This window comes from Mobula birostris, chromosome 15 (assembly GCF_030028105.1).
Source record: "Mobula birostris isolate sMobBir1 chromosome 15, sMobBir1.hap1, whole genome shotgun sequence".
In the NCBI taxonomy this organism is placed as follows: Eukaryota; Metazoa; Chordata; class Chondrichthyes; order Myliobatiformes; family Myliobatidae; genus Mobula; species Mobula birostris.
In genome coordinates this window covers 19,859,544-19,878,504 of record NC_092384.1, presented here as the reverse complement: position 1 = coordinate 19,878,504, position 18,961 = coordinate 19,859,544, and the positions used below count along the sequence as shown (strand labels likewise).

The 18,961-nt window shown below is 38.0% G+C and overlaps 1 protein-coding gene across 3 annotated transcripts in view; it reads right to left on the bottom strand.

Annotated features, from left to right (window-relative positions):
- Positions 1-18,961, bottom strand: part of mbtps1 (membrane-bound transcription factor peptidase, site 1) — a 125,725-nt gene that overhangs the window by 83,453 nt on the left and 23,311 nt on the right. For 2 of the 3 annotated variants that reach the window (XM_072279408.1, XM_072279409.1), the window contains exons 2-5: positions 14,671-15,183; positions 13,972-14,229; positions 11,427-11,630; positions 7,532-7,642 (exon numbers count right to left, since the gene is read on the bottom strand). In XM_072279408.1, the coding sequence (XP_072135509.1) occupies positions 7,532-7,642; positions 11,427-11,630; positions 13,972-14,229; positions 14,671-14,818 (721 nt within the window). In that variant the 5' untranslated portion in view covers positions 14,819-15,183. The remainder of the gene's footprint in view (positions 1-7,531; positions 7,643-11,426; positions 11,631-13,971; positions 14,230-14,670; positions 15,184-18,961) is intronic. The other variant, XM_072279410.1, reaches the window with a different exon arrangement.

The window sequence follows — 18,961 nt, the reverse complement described above, 5'->3', positions numbered from 1 at the left end:
ATTTTCTTAAAATTCTACTACCAAAGACATACCCAACAATGAGGCAATCATAGATCTTCTTACAGCATTAGCATATTTTTGAGACACATCTCTTGAGAACATACCAATACAAGTTTTTTTTAAAACTGATACTGTCATAGTTCCTTTCCACTAAAGAACTAAGCAACACTCAAACCAATGGTTTCTGCATGAAAGACTTTTACCATTTTTGCAAACTACAAGGAAAAGTTTACCAAAATAACATATCAATGCAGAGATAGAGACAATTATGTATGGTTTATGCTTCAGTCTAGATTCTATGCATTGCAATCCTACCAACAGCCATGCAAATTTATCGATAGAATATGGTAGGTTAAATGTAAACGATCCTGTAAATTAGCCCTTAGTGTTGCTTTAAGTGCCAAAGAAGAATCAAAGTGGAATTAATGAACACGAGAGTGGAATAAACTGGAGGACTACAGTGAAGTAAGGAGCCAAGGGTAGAAAGGGATATAGAATATTGTACAATGAAATTGCTCTGCTGCAACTGGTATGAACCCCTTGGGTCAAATGGCCTACATCTGTGAATAAGCAAAACAAGTTTATTTCTATTCACAGTCCAGACAATTTGGCTGACAGAACCAAATGCAGTATCCAACATTCAACGATGAAAGTACTAAATGGGATTGACAGCATTGCTGAAGATGTCAATTGATGCAGATAGGTGTATAGCAACATGGCAATGGAGTGCAACTTGAAAAGATGCAAGGTTATCCATATTGGTGGAAAAAACAGAACTGGTATTTTTTTCAAAATAACAAGAGATTGGGAAATGTCAACACTCAAAAAGGACCTGAGTGCTCTTGTATACAAGTCACTAAAAGCTAACGTACTGTTGCACAGGCAATTAGGAAGGCAAATAATATATTGGCATTTATGGTTAGAGGATTTAAATACAATTAAAAAGTCTAACTGCAAAAATAAAAGGCTTTGGTAATATCACATATGGAGTTTTATGTACATTTGAGGATAAAATCTAAAAATCTATATAATTGCCATGATGGCTCACAGACTGGTTCCAGGGAAGGTGAGATGTCTTTCAAAGAAGAGGTGGTCAAATAGGCCAGGTCTCACCATATAGAGTTTACAAGAATGAAGGGAGTTCTCATTAAAATCGTCTCTATTTCCTGAGGAGACTGAGGTCCTTTAACATCTGCCGGATGATGCTGAGGATGTTCTACAAGTCTGTGGTGGCCACTGCTATCATGTTTGCTGTTGTGTGCTGGGGCAGCAGGCTGAGGGTAGCAGCCACCAACAGAATCAACAAACTCATTCGTAAGGCCAGTGATGTTGTGGGGATGGAACTGGACTCTCTCACGGTGGTGTCTGAAAAGAGGATGCTGTCTAAGTTGCATGTCATCTTGGTCAATGTCTCCCAACCACTACATAATGTACTGGGTGGACACAGGAGTACATTCAGCCAGAGACTCATTCCTCCGAGATGCAGCACAGAGCCTGCCTGTGGCCATCAAACTTTAAAACTCCTCCCTTGGAGGGTCAGACACCCTGAGCCAATAGGCTAGTCCTGGACTTATTTCATCATTTACTGGCATAATTTACATATTACTATTTAACTATTTATTACTATTTTCTATTACTATTTATTATTTCTATGACTACTACTATTTACTATCTACTAATAGTAATAGTACTATTACTATTTCTATTATTATTTATTATTTATGGTGTGACTGTAACGAAAACCAATTTCCTCCAGGATCAATAAAGTATGACTATGACTAAAATGTGTAACATTCCCAGCAGACTCAAAAAAAGTCAGAGCAAGGCAGGCATATCTTCTAAGTAAGGAAACTAGAATTAGCAGTCAGTCTAAAAATAAGCCGGGCATTTAGGACTTAAATGAACATAAAATTCTTCACTCAGAAATTGAGAGATTCTACCCATATCAGTTATCGACTGCATTCACAGCAAGGAAATTCTGAACAGTAAAGGAATTGAAGTATTTGGGGATAAGGCAGGAAAATAGTGTTTAAAGATTGTTGATAAATTTGTTGAATGGCAGAGTAATCTCAAAAGGGCCAAATGGCCTGACCCTGCTCCCATTTGTGTCTTTATGAACTACACGCATTAAAAGTCTGCCAAAGTACAGTGCCTATAAAAAGTATTTGCCCTCTTGGAAGTTTCTATGTTTTATGGTTTTACAACATTGAATCACAGTGGATTTAATTTGGCTTTTTTTGAAACTGATCAACAGAAAAAGACTTTTTATGTCCAAGTGAGAACTATACAAAATGATCTAAACTCTGGCAGCAATTACAGACTTCTGTCCGTGTGGATAGGTCTCTAACAGCTCTGCACATTTAGACACTGCAATTTTCCTCCACTCTTCTTTACAAAACTGCTCAAGCTCTGCCAGATTGCATGGGGATCGTGAGTGAACAGCCCTCTTCGAGTCCAGCCACAAATTCTCAATTGGATTGAGGTCTGGACTCTGACTTGGCCACTCAAGATTAACCTTGTGTTTTTTAATGCATTCCTGGGTAACTTTGGTTTTATGCTTGGGGTCATTGTCTTGCCAGAAAACAAATTTTCTCTCAAGTCGCAGTTCTCTTGCAGACCGCATCAGGTTTTCCCCACGATTTCCCTGTATTTTGCTGCATTCATTTTACTCTCTAATTTCACAAGCCTTTGAGGGCCTGCTGTAGTAGTGAAGCATCCCCACAGTATGATGCAGCCACCACCATGCTTCATGGTAGGGATGGTGTGTTTTTGATGATGTGTGGTGTTTGGCTTACACCAAACATAGCGTTCAGTCTGAAGGCCAAAAAGCTCAATTTTGGTTTCATCAGACCATACAACCTTCTTCTAGCTGACTTCAGAGTCACCCACATGCGTTCTGATAAACTCTAGCCAAGATTTCATGTGTTTTTTTCCACCCAGCAGTGGCTTTCTCTTTGTCACTCTCCTGTAAAGTTGCAACTGGTGAAACACCCAGTCAACAGCTGCACACACAGTCTCCCCTATCTCAGCTACTGAAGCTTGAAACTCCTCAGAGTTGTCACAGGTCTCTAAGTGGCATCCCTCACTAGTCTCCTTCTTTCACGGTCACTCAGCTTTTGAGGATAGCCTGCTGTGCCATATTCTTTCCATTTCTTGATGACTGACTTAAATGTACTCCAAGGGATATTCAGTGACTTGGAAATCTTCCTGTATGCATCTTCTGGCTTGTGTTTTTCAATAATCATTTTGGGGAGTTGCTTGGAGTGTTCTTTTGTCTTCATGGGTGTAGTTTTTGCCAGGATACTGACTCACCAGCAGTTGGATCTTCCAAGGTACTGGTGTATTTTTACTACAATCATTTGAAACATCTTGACTGCACACAGGTCTCGAAAAACAGATCTCCATTTCACTAATTATGTGACTTCTAAAACCAATTGGCTGCACAAGTGATGATTTGATGTGTCTTATTAAAAGGAGCAGGGGTGAATACTTACGCAATTAATTATTTTGTGTTTTATATTTATTAAAAATTTTATTACTTTTTAGAGATCTAGTTTCAATTTGACAAGAAATGCTATTTTTCTGTTGACCAGTGTCAAAAAAGCCAAATTAAATCCACTGTGATTCAATGTTGTAAAACAATAAAACATAGGCACTGAATCCCTGTTAACAGACATCACATCTCAAAATAAGCTTTCTGAAGGGAATTGGAACTCAGTTTTGAAGTGCCTAATATTTTATATCAAGTTCCAGAATTGCAAGTGCAAGAATAGTTGAGTACAAGAATAGTTTCCAGGAAAACTGAATCATGTCTGGAAAGCAATATAAAAAGAATTGGAAAGACTCAACAAATCAATTACCTGAGGAGAACAGAGTGTTTCAGATTAATGAATTTTCTTCTGAACCTTCTAACTGCTCAAATTGCTTGACAAGATGAAAATCATATCACTGAGCAGGAGAATCACTTTAATATTAATAAAGAAGCTAAGCAATACATAGGCAAACCTAAACTGTATTTACAAAAATATTTAAAAACTACCCTTTTATAGTATTTGCATTACAGAGTGCATGTTAAGAAAGTTGTAACCAAAGAATAATTGCAACAGAAACAAGAAAATTAATGCCACATTTTTTCTGTAGAGGTAGTACTGAATAAATGGCAACTGACCTTACAAATACCTAAGTCTTTGCAAAATACCTAAGAAAGTTTGCAAAAGAAATTTAAACCTAACTTTGCAGAGAATGACTGATTTAATTGATCGTTTGCTGGGAAAAGAACAATCGGCTAATGACAGCTGCAGCCAACCCTGGGCAGCGCCGCCGTTCCTACGTGCTTCAAGGCTGCCACCATCATCCCCGTGCCGAAGAAGTCTTCCGTGTCCTGCCTCAACGACTACCATTCCGTTGCTCTCACATCCATCATCATGAAATGTTTCCAGAGGCTCGTCATGAGGCACAAAAAGACCCCGCTGCCCCCCCACTGGACCCCTTGCAGTTCGCGTATCATCCCAACCACTCAACAGATAACGCCAGCGCCACCACCCTCCAGCTGGCCCTCACCCACCTGGACAAAAAAGACACATACGTTCGAATGCTGTTCATAGACTTCAGTTCAGCATTCAACACAATCATTCCGGATCGGGAGCAGCATCTCCAACACCATCACACTGAGCACGGGGGCCCCCCAGGGTTGTGTGCTCAGTCCACTGCTGTTCACTCTGCTGACCCACGACTGTGCAGCAACACACAGCTCGAATCACATCATCAAGTTTGCCGATGACACAACGGTGGTGGGTCTCATCAGCAAAAACGACGAGTCAGCATACAGAGAGGAGGTGCAGCAGCTAACAGTTTTGTGGCCTGTGGCAACTCTTGTCCCACAATGTGATTAACTCTCTGGTGACATTAGGAGATGTGCAAGAATGGTCTTTGTTAGTTTTGCTCAGATTTAAAGAATAAGTAATTAAAAGTAATCAGCTTATTCAATTTACAAATTTTTCAGTGCTAAACTCCACTGTTATTTACAAAGCCAAACTCAATTGCACAATAACTGCGTTAGTCAATACATCAAATTTTTCTTTCAATACTTTTATTAGTTTCTACATGGAAGAATACAGAGTACAAGAAAGTATATATAAAAGGTCAAAAATGATGAGAGAAAAACTATCAATTACATTGTATCTATTCATAATAACAATCTCATTACCCTGTATTCATGTAGGTTAGTCAGTAGTTATACTGAAATATACTAACTTATTACAAAAAAATATCTAACCCCTACTGAGACCGAAGCAGTTTATTAAGGAGAAAAAAAGAAAATACCTTCTCATATAATAAAAATTAATAATAGCCAACATCCAAAGTTAAACAACAAATTGAGGGTTTTGAAAGTTTTGAAAATAATTCAGAAAGGGTCCCCACAACGTTTAAAAGTCTTGACAACATTCAGAAATTGAACAACGAATCTTCTCTAAATCTAAGTACGACATAACGTCGCATAACCATTGAGCATGAGTGGAAGGAAAAACATCTTTCCATTTAAACAAAAGCACCCTCCTAGCTATAAGAGAGCTAAAGGCCACAAAATGTAAATCAGATGTCTTCAGCTTGATATCTTGTCCTGCAACAATACCGAATAGGGCCGTCAGAGGATTAGGCTTAAAATTGACTTTGAAAAGTAAAGTTTTTCAATAATGAAATTGCAATGTTTTTATGCTTGTGAATATGTTTCAGGATTATTTCAACAAAAAAAGGGATGAAACTAAGAATTAGTTCTATTACACAAACAAGATCCACTTGGAGAAGACTCTTAAAAGAAAATGAGCCTTGGACCTGCAGCATATTTTCAGTTCAACTCCATTCTTTTTAGCCCCTTTGACAAGTACATCTAGTTTATAAATTTCATGCCTTATTGGCAGCACTTTAGGCGCATTACTCCTAACAGACTATGAAGAAAATCTGGTTGTGTGATAGCTATTTTATGTAAAAATCTCTACAGCACGACTAGATTTTCAACTTATTTGCTCATTAAGAGCATTGGTAATACCAGAACTTATTGCCTATTCAAAACTGCAGAACCAAGCAATTGATAGTCAACAATATTAGTTGCTCTGATGTACGAGCCAGACTGGGCAATGTCAGCAGATTCCCTCCCTGAAGGACTTCCGAGAACAAGATTTTTTAAAAATAATGATCCAGCAGCTTCATGTCTATTATTATTGAGACAAATGAAATTCTAGATTTACTTAATGTATTGAAATTAAATTTCCCATGACCCTAGATCGACAATCTCAATTTCTGGCTGCTAGTGCAGTATCTTGACCACTATGCTTCTGTTTTTCCGTGCAAGCAACATCTCAGAATGCTCTATAATAATGGGAAAAGGACAATGGGCATTTGACAGCAAGCCTAGAACAGAAACCTCAGTTGAAAGAATGAAGAAAAGAACGATAAAAAGTGCAGCTTCAGGTATTTCAGTTAAGTTCCTTCTTCACTCCATTTGTATTATCTTTGAGAATGAACAATAGCAGACAGCTGAATCAACATGACTGCACCAAGGGACTTGGTCTTTATCACTTGTTGCCCATGACATCTTCCTGAGCAAAACTAAGAACTCCCAGAATAAGATAACCAAAGCATGCAAAGAACAAATTCTATGCAGCCATTCACAAGGCTGTATTATAACTCAACAAGAGCAAATGGTACGTTTGATGCAGGAAAGAGACATGCACAAGTCAGTTTCTTGATATTTTCCTGATTACATGCAAGTCGGAAAATTGGTTTTAAGACCAGAAAAGTGATGATGAGTGCACATCTTTGTTATCTCTGATTGGAATATTAGTGACAATGGTGATGATCTAATTTTTCCACTGCTAAGAACTAAAAATACTACCAAAACAGAGAATTTGTATGCAAAATATATACCGATAATTTACCAAAAGCAGTTATTACTTCCGGTTGTTGAAAAATACCATATAATTTTTTGAAAAACTCTGCTGGAACACAAGAGACTGAAAATCTCCACTGCAAATTATTGATTGCATTTGCAACTCACCACAATATATCAGTTTGTTTTGCTTCTCTTTCCCTGTGGGGAAGGCAATTTTATTAATTTCTCTGTATTTGCATCAACAACAAATCTGATCTCTTGGTGACAATCATAACAATGGCTACTAATCCTCAAAAACTCCTTTGCATTATTCACAAATTAAAGTTGTTAGTCTATAAGATTATAGCCTTCTGTGAATCTACTCAAATCATTCCAATCTGAGATAAAATGCTGACTATAATTAGAAATATGAAATGGGCAAAAATGAACTTGTTAGCATTTTTCAATCAAGTAAATTTTAAAATAATGCAGTGCAGAAAAATAGTCAGTTATCCTTTAAACTTTTTCTTAAAATAAAACTTACTAATGGGCACAAAAGAAATGGCCCAAAATTCCAGAAAATCTCAGCTAGTGACACGTGATATTATGAATGAGAAATGCCTATTAAAACTGCTGATAGATGTAGAACTTAAGTGTACACACCATCATCTAAGGTCTTCTCATTGGTCCAGTTGGTTCGTTCCTTTACATTTTTGAAGTGAGGATGTTTTTCACTGAGTCCTGTATCAAACACTGCTACTTTTACACCGACACCTAAAATATTAAAAAGGTAATTCAAGTCAAACAGAAAATCTAAACAATGCATGTCCATTCTGGTGTTGGGTATATTCATATTATTAACCTCTTTCCTTCAGGCACTAACTGACCCACAAGCAAGAGAGGCACCTATATATTAAGATTTTCAGACAAAGCTGTGAAGTATGGTGGCTACTATGAGCACTGGAAGCATATCTTACTTCCTAACTTAGGGGAGTGGAAAATATATTTGTACTCAAGAGACAAGTTATGAGCAACCAGCTAACAAATAAACACTTTTTTTCTTGAATGGCCTTGAGGGTTTTAGCTCCTAAAGTTCAGCACAGGAACTGCAGTGCTTCAAAATTCTTTCTTTTTTAAATGACCAGCTTTCAGAAAAACTATAAGAACCTGTATTTTTTTTCCCTCTAAAACAGTTCCAAATGTGGACAGTTTGACTCACTGAGCCTCTCACCTACAATAATGAACCCCACCCACAACCCATCCTTTATTGCAGGAGTACAAGCATTGGCCACCTCATATAAAAGACTTCCATGGCATTTATATAAATATGCATGTTTTATTCTGGTTGGTACAAAGACCTGGTTACTGTAGCAACAACTTGATGAGCAGAACATCAGTGGTGAGCAACTTTCATGCTATATGACTCTATGACCTCTACTGCTCCTTGCTACAAGCGATCAATTTATTTAACTGGTATTACCAGAAGATAACTTGAAATGGAAATTAAGGAAAATGAATGTTAAAAATCCGGAATTATCTGCCAAGTAATCTGTAAAGACATAGTGAGTATATTAAAGTAAATCAAATACTGGGTATAGTTCTTCGAGTAAACAGATAACTGGGCAGCTGTTTTCAGGAACTTTATTAGTAGCCTTTACATAGTTAATATTGTAGGGCAGAAAAAGTACTACACATGATTACAGTGTCCATGGAAGACAGTAGTGGAGATGACAAGTCTTCATGTGAACAGAACAAATTCATAAGGTCCTTTTGACTTGGGATAGAAAATCGGCTACACATGCTCTGGGACATGCAGAGATGAAAAATTGGATTTAACAGTAACTGATACAAGTTGAACGAGTTTCAAAGCAATTAAGGTTTCACAATCTATCAGCAATTTAAAGTCAAATAATTTACAGCTTTTAAGATCATTCATTTAACTCTATACACAGGGTAAAGAATTGTAAAGAACCAACCCCAAAACTGTGATCAAGTGACCCAGTCACCCTATGCAAAATAAATGAAATGTGTGGGCTACAAACATTACTGATATAAGGAAACTCACAGAGACACATACACACTTTAACAATAGATGAACCCGCGTTCCCAGGAAACAGACTACCACTTTTAAAATGACAAATATTTTAGCACAAAAAATTCTTCACCAACAGAAACTATATATTAACTATCTTTATGTAGATTACTTTTTACTCTAAGTCGATGAATTCACTAATAAACAATTAAAGACAGTCTAAATTAACACTGAAATTACTGATGGATCTATTAAGTATTTCATATTAAGATCACAGCTAGGGCCTTTTGTACAGCCTCTTTAATGAAGAAATAATTAACACAACTGACTCTAGTGCACAAACTATAGATTTCTGCACTATATAGATTTTTTTTCCATGAAATACTGATGAAAAGTAAAGCTAGTTACAGTAAGTGGAGGAATGCTAACCAAAGCCAACTGAATCCCAAATATTTGGCAGGTATGTCATCATATTTCACAACTGTTTGTTCAGATTATGTTAACTGACTTCTATTTATGTTCAAATTGCTCTTAAAATCAAATAACCAGCATAATATATAACATCTTTTTAAAAACTCAAGACCGATGGGTCAGTCAAAACTAGTTTTAGATCGGGTTTCCAATGTAATGAGTTCCTTACAGCCAAGTGTGTACTTACAAGTTTCCAAATATAGATTTATTTAAATACTGTGTTTATGAAGCCAGTGATTTACATAACATTAAATATTATTTAATTATAGCATTTCCATTAAATACTATTCTCTGCAGCGAATTTGCACTGCTGAAAAATTATTACCAACTGCACCCACAAAAATAAATACAAGTGTCCCCCGCTTTTCGAACGTTCGCTTTACGAAACCTCACTGTTACGAAAGACCTACATTAGTTACCTGTTTCTGCTAACAGAAGGTGTTTTCACTATTACGAAAAAAGGCAGCGCGCGGAAAAAAAAGCAGCCAAGTTCCTCCCCTGGAACTGCATTCTAGCCTGCATTGCTTTAAACACGTGCCTGTGAGCATCTGTGCTTTAAGTCGATTTATTTTGAGCAGCCATTACCAAGATGAGTTCTAAGGTATCGGAAAAGCCTAAAAGAGCTCGTAAGGGTGTTACACTTAGCATAAAACTAGACATAATTAAGCGTTTTGATCGTGGTGAACAAAGTAAGGACAAGGTGAGTTTGGCTTGTGGAAGTTGATGAAGATGATGTTGAAGAGGTTTTGGCATCCCATGACCAAGAACTGATAGATGAAGAGCTGATGCAATTGGAAAAGGAAAGGATAACAATCAAAACCGAATGCAGTAGCGAACGGACTGAAAGTGAAGTCCTCCAGGAGCTGAACATGAAGCAACTGCGTGAGATTTTCGCTGCAATGATAAAGTACGACTTTAATTTTGAAAGGGTATGTCAGTTTAGGGCATATTTGCAGGATGGTTTAAGTGCTTACAAAGAATTGTATGATAGAAAAATGCATGAGGCTAAGCAGTCAAGCAAGCTTTCCACATCAGCCACAGCAGACGACAAATCTCGACCTTCGACATCGAGGCTGCCCTGATCAACGATGAGATGACACCCCAGTGTCCCACCACCCCAACCCCCGGGCTGTGGACCAATACATTGCCACGGAGAATGCAGCGGTATCCAGGACGCACCCAGCACATCTTTAAAAAATAGCCGAAATAAACAAGCTAATTAATTAGGTGCCGCCCAGCACATAAATATCGGCCCAGATCAGAGGCGACGCAATCAGCAATCGCCTCTGACCTGGACTGACAGTTACGTGCCGGGAGGCACCTAATTAATTACCTTGTTTATTTTGGCTTTTTCCTTAAAGACGTGATAGGTGCGTCCCTGCTACCGCTGTACCCCTGCATGCTTCGCAGATCAGTATCGGTCAGCAGCCTGGAGGGTGGGGGCCACTTCACCACCCCAACCTCTAACGACTCAGCCCAACACACCATCATCAGTGTGCTCAGCGCTGTCTTCCCGATTCCCGTAAGTGATACTACACTGTACATACGTTATTTCTGCTTTATATCGGCTGTGTATTTTTATGTGTTATTTGGTATGATTTGGCAGCTTCATAGCTTAAAGGTTACTGGAGAAAGTGTTTCTGCCAAGAGTGCTTGTGTGAGATTTTCACTACGGAGAACAGTGCGGCAATGATTGTAGAGGAGTATTTCTACTTTATATAGGCTGTGTATTTATCAAATCATTCCTGCTTTTATGATACGTGACAGTTAGTTTAGGTTTTATGTGGTATTTGGCATGATTTGGTAGGTTATTTTTGGGTCTGCGAACACTCACAAATTTTTCCCATATATATATAAATGGTAATTGCTTCCTCGCTTTATGACATTCCGGCTTACGAACCATTTCACAGGAGCGCTCTACCTTCGGATGGCGGGGGAAACCTGTATCTCAGAATTGTTCTAATGATCATGTCTGAACTGTCAAAAAACAAGTCTCATTTAAGCTTCTATCAAACATCAGATTGTTTAGTTGCATACATAATGTTCTATACTTACCTGTATGTCCCATCTGCCATAATACATCTGCCTGAAGAGTCTGAGCTACTTGCCGTGGGATAGCCCTCAACAGACGTCGGCTTGAGTGCCTGCCTGTAGCATGCCAGAATCCAGAGCTCAGGGAGAGGCTGGTTCTCCTCAGGGGTCTTGAGGACTGCCACTTCTGTGTCCATCGACTATCATTGCATGGTGGAGCAGAGTCTGCTGCAACAATGAAAATGAAATTTAAGTATATAAGGAAGCAAGAAACCTCACCTGCACCAAATTGCCAAATTGTACTTCGATTTTGTTTTAGGATTTCGATCTGATAATTTACCATATTTTACTGCTGAAAGCTTAAATCAAACCTGCTGGCAGTCTATAGTACAAGTTTCAGATTCAGATTATTTATCACGTGTGCATCGAAACACAGTGAAATATGTTGTTACCATTTACAGCCAACATAATCTAAGACAAGTTGCTGAAAATCCAAAGCAACGTACACAAAATGCTGGAGGAACTCAGCAGGACAGGTAGCATCTATGGAAAAGACTAAACAAATGACATTTAGGGCCGAGACCCTTTATCAGGACTGGAAATGAAAGGGGAAAAAAGTCAGAATAAGAAGGTGGGGGGAAGGGAGGTGGTAGTACAAGGTGGCAAGTGACAGGTGAACCAAGGAGAGGGGGAGAGGTGCAGTATAGAGCTGGGAAGTTGTTCAGTAAAAGAGATTAAGGGCTGTAGGAGGGGTAATCTGATAGGAGAGGACAGAAGGCCATGGAAGAAAGGGAAGGGAGCGGTGCCCAGAGGTGATGATGAGCAGGTAAGAAGAGAAGGTGTGAGAGGAAAACAGTAATGGAGAATGGTGAAGTGGGGGTGGGGGGGGGGGGAAGAGACAATTACTGTAAGTTCGAGAAATCAATGTTCATGCCATCAGATTGGAGGCTACCCTGACTAAATACACTCTCCAACCTGAGAGTGGCTTTCATTGCGGCAGTAGAGGCAGCCATGGACTGACATGTCAAAATGGGAATGGGAAGTAGAACTGAAATGAGTGACCACTAGGAAATCCCACTTTTTATGGCAGATGGAGCGAAGGCGCGCGACAAAACGAACTCACTATCTACCTCAGGTCTCACTAATATATAGGCCACACCAGGAGCACCAGATAAGAACCCAACAGACTTGCAGGTGAAGTGTCACCTCACCTAGAAGGACTGAATGGTAGTGGAGGAGAAGGTGTAGGGACAAGGGTGAGACTTGTTCCACTTGCAATCCAAGATGTGCTGGGGGAGCCCACAAGAGTCTCCTCATATTCTGGTGCCTACATGGCATGCCCACAATGTTCAGCAGAATAATGCAAGCAATAACAAAGCAAAACAAGAAAAAAGACAAGCCCTTTTCCTCATTTGGAAGTATGTTACACAAATTGAGGGAGTGCTACACTCTGCAATTCCAGATTACATGATTGAAGCATCTCAGTGATTTTATATAACTGTAAAGAAATATTCAGCAAACCAAATACCAAAGATTTTAGAAATTAATTGAGGCCAGAAACTAGAACACAGATTTGTTTGTCGCTATGGGTCCAAGGGCCTGCTTTTGCAAGCTTTAGCACACATGCACCCCATTCTTTATTCTTCTTGTTCACATACAGCCTCACTTTGTGTATTTGCAAATCATGCTAAAATAAGTGATATCAAAAACAGTCAAACAGGTTATCAAAAATTACTTGGGTGGGGAATCTCAATTAACTAGCAAAGTGGGCTAACGATTGGCAAAGGCTTTCAATTTGGGTCAGGGCAAAGTACAGGACTGAGTACTCAAACCAGGGTTGGACTTACACAGTGAAAGATCTGTCTTGGGGGATGGATACTACTTCACTGAAGGCAGCTTCGAAGGTACAAAGGTTGGTAAATAAGGCATTTGGCACACTGGCCTTTATTCATCAGAGTATCGCGAATAGGAGTTGGGACATTATGTTGCAGTTATGCAAGATATTGGGAAGACTGCATTTGGCATATTGTGTAGTTTTAATCATCTCCTATAGGAAAGATATGATTAAATTGAAAAGGGTGTAGAGAAGACTTATGAGTACGCTGCCAGGACTGAGGGCCTGAATTATAAGGAGAGGCTGGACAGGCTAAGATTTTATTCCCTGGAAAGTATAAAATTAAGGGATTAATGAATAGGAATATTTTTCTTCCTAAGGAAGGAGAATGAAAAATAAAAGGAATAGGTTTATAGTGAGAAGAAAGATTTAAAAAGGACCTAAGGAAAATGCCTCTTCACCTCATTGGTGGTGTGTATACGGAGTGAACTACCAGAGGAAGCAATTGAGACCGGTATAATGACACCATTTAAAAGATATTTGAATATGTATTTAGATAGGAAGGGTTTAAGAGGGTTATGGGTCAAACACTGGCAAATGGAACTAGCTTTGCATACACCATGTTTAACATGAATGCATTGGGCCAAAGGGCTTATTTCCATGCTGCATTATCCTCAGACTATTTTGTTATATTATTTTTGCTAATTTTGAATCAATATTGATTATTATACTTACTCTCTGTGAATTTGAGGGAGCGGATGACTTTTCTTTGAGGTGTAACTCGTTTAATATGTGGATGATCTTCTAGAGTTAGAACGATGTGCTGTTGTTTCTCTTTAATTTGTACCACCTCGAAGTCACTTGGATAGTCACTGGCAGGATTGTCACGAGGAACTATTCGCCATTCCACCACATCCGTATTTTTCATTGCACTAGAAATAAACTTACTTCTGGCTGTGGCAGTGAAGTACCCCTTAAAAGCAACAATGTACTCTAGAATTAAAACAGAAAACATTATAATTAAGATTACCTTTGATACATAGCTATTAGATTTTTTTTTACTTGCCCCCATCTGCATTGAACAGATACTACAAAGCTCAAATCTGCTACTACATCCTGAGAAAGAAAAGCAAGGAATGTCAGGAAAACTGCAGGGAACTGCAATAATTGGAAATACCAGCAACATATATAGCTGACAAAGTGATTGTGACCTCTAAGGAGCAGCAAGATGAATAAATTGTTCCTTTCTTCAGGGAGATAACCATCAAGTATCAGATATACATGCTCCCACGATTCTCTTTTACTCTAGTTCAAAAAAGCCACTTATCATTACTCTAACCTTCTGTCCTTCCTCCTATCACCCTACTCAATGTCAATGCAGTTGACAAAAAAAGGAAACTAGTTACTTAGTGTGAAACTAGATTACTTACTTACCATGTTCAACATTAGTGGAAGTGTATTCCAACTTCAGAGTCAGATGGGTACAATTTGGACAAATCTTGTGTCGCAACTCCGTACCAAGTCGTCCCCCACTGCACAATACTACCACAACCAACAGCAGCCAGGTACACTCCAATCGCATGGTCACAGAATCCTAAGTTTCCAAAAGCCCAGAAATCCGATCGTTTTGTGATGTCCACAAGGGTCAGTTCATTTTCCTTGCTATAAAGGTTCTCATATTGATGCGCAATTTGCAAAAGATGTTTGCAAAATAGGCTACTTTTGTTTTCATGATATTGAGGCAATTGTTAACAATGCAGCCTCGTTCAGAAGGCTATCATTTCTTTCTTCGCTTCTTCTCCATGGCACCCAACTGCTGCAATCACAACCGCTGAAGGATGTGGATTGAAGAATCCATTTGCAATTACGGGGGAAGGGGGACAAAGTGATGGGGGCAGAGAATTCTGAAGGAAAATCCACCAAGTGTAGCTTGACAGATGACCAATTCTGTTGAAACAGTAAAGACATGAAAAGGATCAGGTTTTTAATAAAAGAGGAAAAACAGTACAATAACAGATCAAATTTTAATAGATCCTTTCATCTCCCAACACACAGTACCACGACTTAGTAAGCAAAGGATGAGATTCCCTTCTACTATTTCCAAAAAAAAACTGTATTTCTCACTAATCAATGCAATGTTTTATTTCTTCTCCCTCTTTTTCCTCCAAAGGAGGTAATCTACTAACATCAACTCTGTCATTTTCTCATGAAGAGAATGAGAAGATACATAAAAAGACAATTGCATTGATAAAAATTCAGAGTACATACACAGGTTTACTGAGCCTCAAAGGGCACTGTGACATTTGATGACAAAGGTACTGAAAAATGTTGGAATATGCAAAAAAAAACAGAACACTGAAAGATCTGAAATAACATACAGATGGCTCCAAAGATGATGCTTGACCTGATTTCTTAATTTATTTTGTTGTATTATAAAAGTGCGGGGTTCAACGCAATAAATTATAAAGACACTAATGGATTAAGTAACTGAGTAAATCAGTGATAAATGGATTTCACTGTCGACAAATAAATCCATTACACATGGATTTTCAATACAACCATGCCCTTTAAAAAAAAATGTGTAAATTGACGATTTCTCCAACTTCTTGGCCTTTCTCAAATCTCTGACAGGCCTTCAGCATATTTTCAATTTCTAAATGCAGCCCTTTTTTTCTTTAAAGCTTTTATAAATACTCTTTTTTTTTCAAACATCTTTTATTAAACTTGATTGGTTTATAGTTCTTGGTAATTGGTCTCTCCTTCCTGGTTAGGTATCTGAGCGTACGTGCAAGATCAAAATCAGTGAATATTCAGACTTTGGGCTCAGAGTGCAGAAATTATTAATTTATTATGGACAGGAATAGAAAATAATTGAACTTCCCAGGCAACATTAGCCTGTCTATCTGGAGCATACCAAAACCAATAGGGTTTGAAGGAGTCATGCTCTAGCTATTTAAAAACTAACTGAAAGGAATCTAGGCTTCAATTAAGAACTACCTGAATAGATGCAATGGTTTAATTTACGAGAAGAAATTAATGCCTACTAAGGCTGCACTTTCTGGAAGATACAAGGTTATATGGAGATGGGAAAGAGTTGGATCTGACTAATTTAAAGCACTGAGAGCAGATATTCTGTCACCATCTAAACAATTTCCAAAAGGTTTAATAGTGTTGGTATAGAAAACATTGTCCTCATATCAGAAGGACTCCTCTCAGAAATTATTAAGATAAACATCCATACACAAGACCTAAGATTCAAACTTAGATTTTTCTTAGCTATATTAACTAAAAGAACAAACAGAAAGCAAATGCATTTCTATAACAAAGTTGGAAGCAAATTTATCTACTCCCAATACATTAATAAAGAGACGGTTCCTGGGAGTTGGTATACAATCAATTAACTCCTTGCAAGCAGCAAGAATGTCACAGGATCTTTAATAGTCACACAATTTTAAAAAATGGCCAGGATATACTCAAGTCATGTAAAAAACTACGTAAAACAGTTACATATTGTTCCCTCACAGGAGAAGCCATTCCTGCCATTGAGCATATCTATAAGGAGTGCAGTAGCAACCATAATCAATGATCTCTAACATCCAGGCCATGCTCACTTCTCACTGCTGCCATCAGGCAAGGGGTACAGGAAACTGGGGTCCCACACCAAAAGGTTCAAGAACAATTGAGGTTCTCTTCAACCATCGTAGATAACTGAACTCAGCTTAACACTGAACTGAATCCACAACATGAACTTACCTTCAAGGACTCAGCAACTCAATAATATTTATTAGTTTATTATTTTGTTTTTCTTTTTGTATTTGCACAACTTGCTGGCTTTTGCATTGGTTATTTGTCTGCTTTTGTTCATTGATTCTATTGTGATTCTTTGTATCTACTGTGAATAATCGCAAGAAAATGAATCTCAGGATAGTATATAGTGACATGTACGTACTTTGATAATAAATTTACTTCCGAATTATTTTTAAATTTTAATGACTGTCCATCAGAAATAAAAGTAATTGGAAACTAGTAAGATTTGATATGAAGAGTAAAGGCTAAGGGCACAAAAGGAGAATAAGGCCTGTGATATAGTTGAAGGCACGAGGAGGTTAAATGATAAAAGCAATGATTCAGTGTTTAATTATGGATCAAGAATATAAATAATGTATTATGAATAAAAAATAATTGATGAGTTTATAAGAACTTAAGGGAGACAAAATGCAACCACAAAAACAGATAGCTGACAAATGATAGTGCATGAGTTGCTAGCTTTCAAAATTTCTGGAATCTAGTAAAAGTAGAAAACAGAAAACGTAATTCTACAGTAATCTGCACAGAAAGCCCAAATCAGGTTTCACCAGACTCAGAATGACGAATGGCAGCCAGGGACAGAAGTAATTGATCATTTTATGTTCTATTTAAATTGAGTTTGGCTTAAATGGTTGCAATTGTTTGTGTACCTGCATTTTAGTAATTGCTTACATTAGCTATTGTTTGCTTTTTTTAAACAATTATGCATGGTTGTTTTTTAAACATCACAGACATTAAATAGATTCATAAGCAAGGCTTCTCGCATGTTCATCATCCCCCACAAGAATGCCATCACTGGCACATGCGAGTGGCTTCACTGCTGATGAATCAAAGGGGTGAATAATACTGAACACAATGAAAACTGATTTCTCCACAGAAATCATGGAAAATGGAAACCTAAGCAATGACTCTTCTCAGTGACATCTATACTTACAACCCAAACTACTTCACAACATTTCATGACAAATAGATTTTGCTTGTCATCCATAAAAAGTTAAAAAAAAACAAATCTCTTTGAAAGAAAGCATGCTTTTCACACTATCCTATCAGAAGGTAAAACATACAACTCGTCAGGACATGACAGTTAGCCTATTACTTTTCCTCCCTGTTCATCTTTAATATTTCACTCTACTTTGTGTTCACATCCAAGCACTAATCTCAAACAAGCCCAAAGATGAATAGTTACAGCAAAGCTGATTTAAAGTATTTAATGGCCCATCAGGCCTTTACATATTTGCAAGACAACCATTCAGCTTTAGAGACTATCAAGGCCTTGGTCAAAACACTAGTCAGAGAGCTAAAGTCCAGAAGTTAGGCAAGCATGACTGCCCTTGATCTCAAAGTAGAATTTGCCAAAGCATTATAAAAAGTCATTGCTTATCAATGAGAATATCTATTGTTAGAGTCATCTGCAAAAAGCCATGGGAAAAAAATGAGATGCTGCATGACACCCAAAAAGGTTTGCTAACATCCCATTGGGCACAACTCAACAGCATGATGGCATCTTCTCTACTTTATCAGAAAATGCACTTTCACCAACCTTCAAACAAGCCATGGTAGTGTAGCAGTTAGCAGAATGCTAGTACAGCTCAGGGCAGCAGAGTACAGTTCAATTCCAACATCATCTGTAAGGAGTCTCTAAATCCTCCTATGGAATGTATGAGTTTTCTCCAGGTGCTCTGGTTTCTTCCCTCAGGGCAAAGATGTACTGGTTAGTAGGTTAATTGGTCATTGTATATTGTGCCATGATTAGGCCAAAGTTAAATTAGAGGTTGCTGGGCAGCACGGCTCAAAGGGCCAGAAGGGCCTATTCCACATGATATACCAATAATAGTAATCAAAAATACATAATAAAAGACCAACATATTGAAGACGTTACATGTAGAAAATACCAAGAGAAACCAGAAACAATCCATTA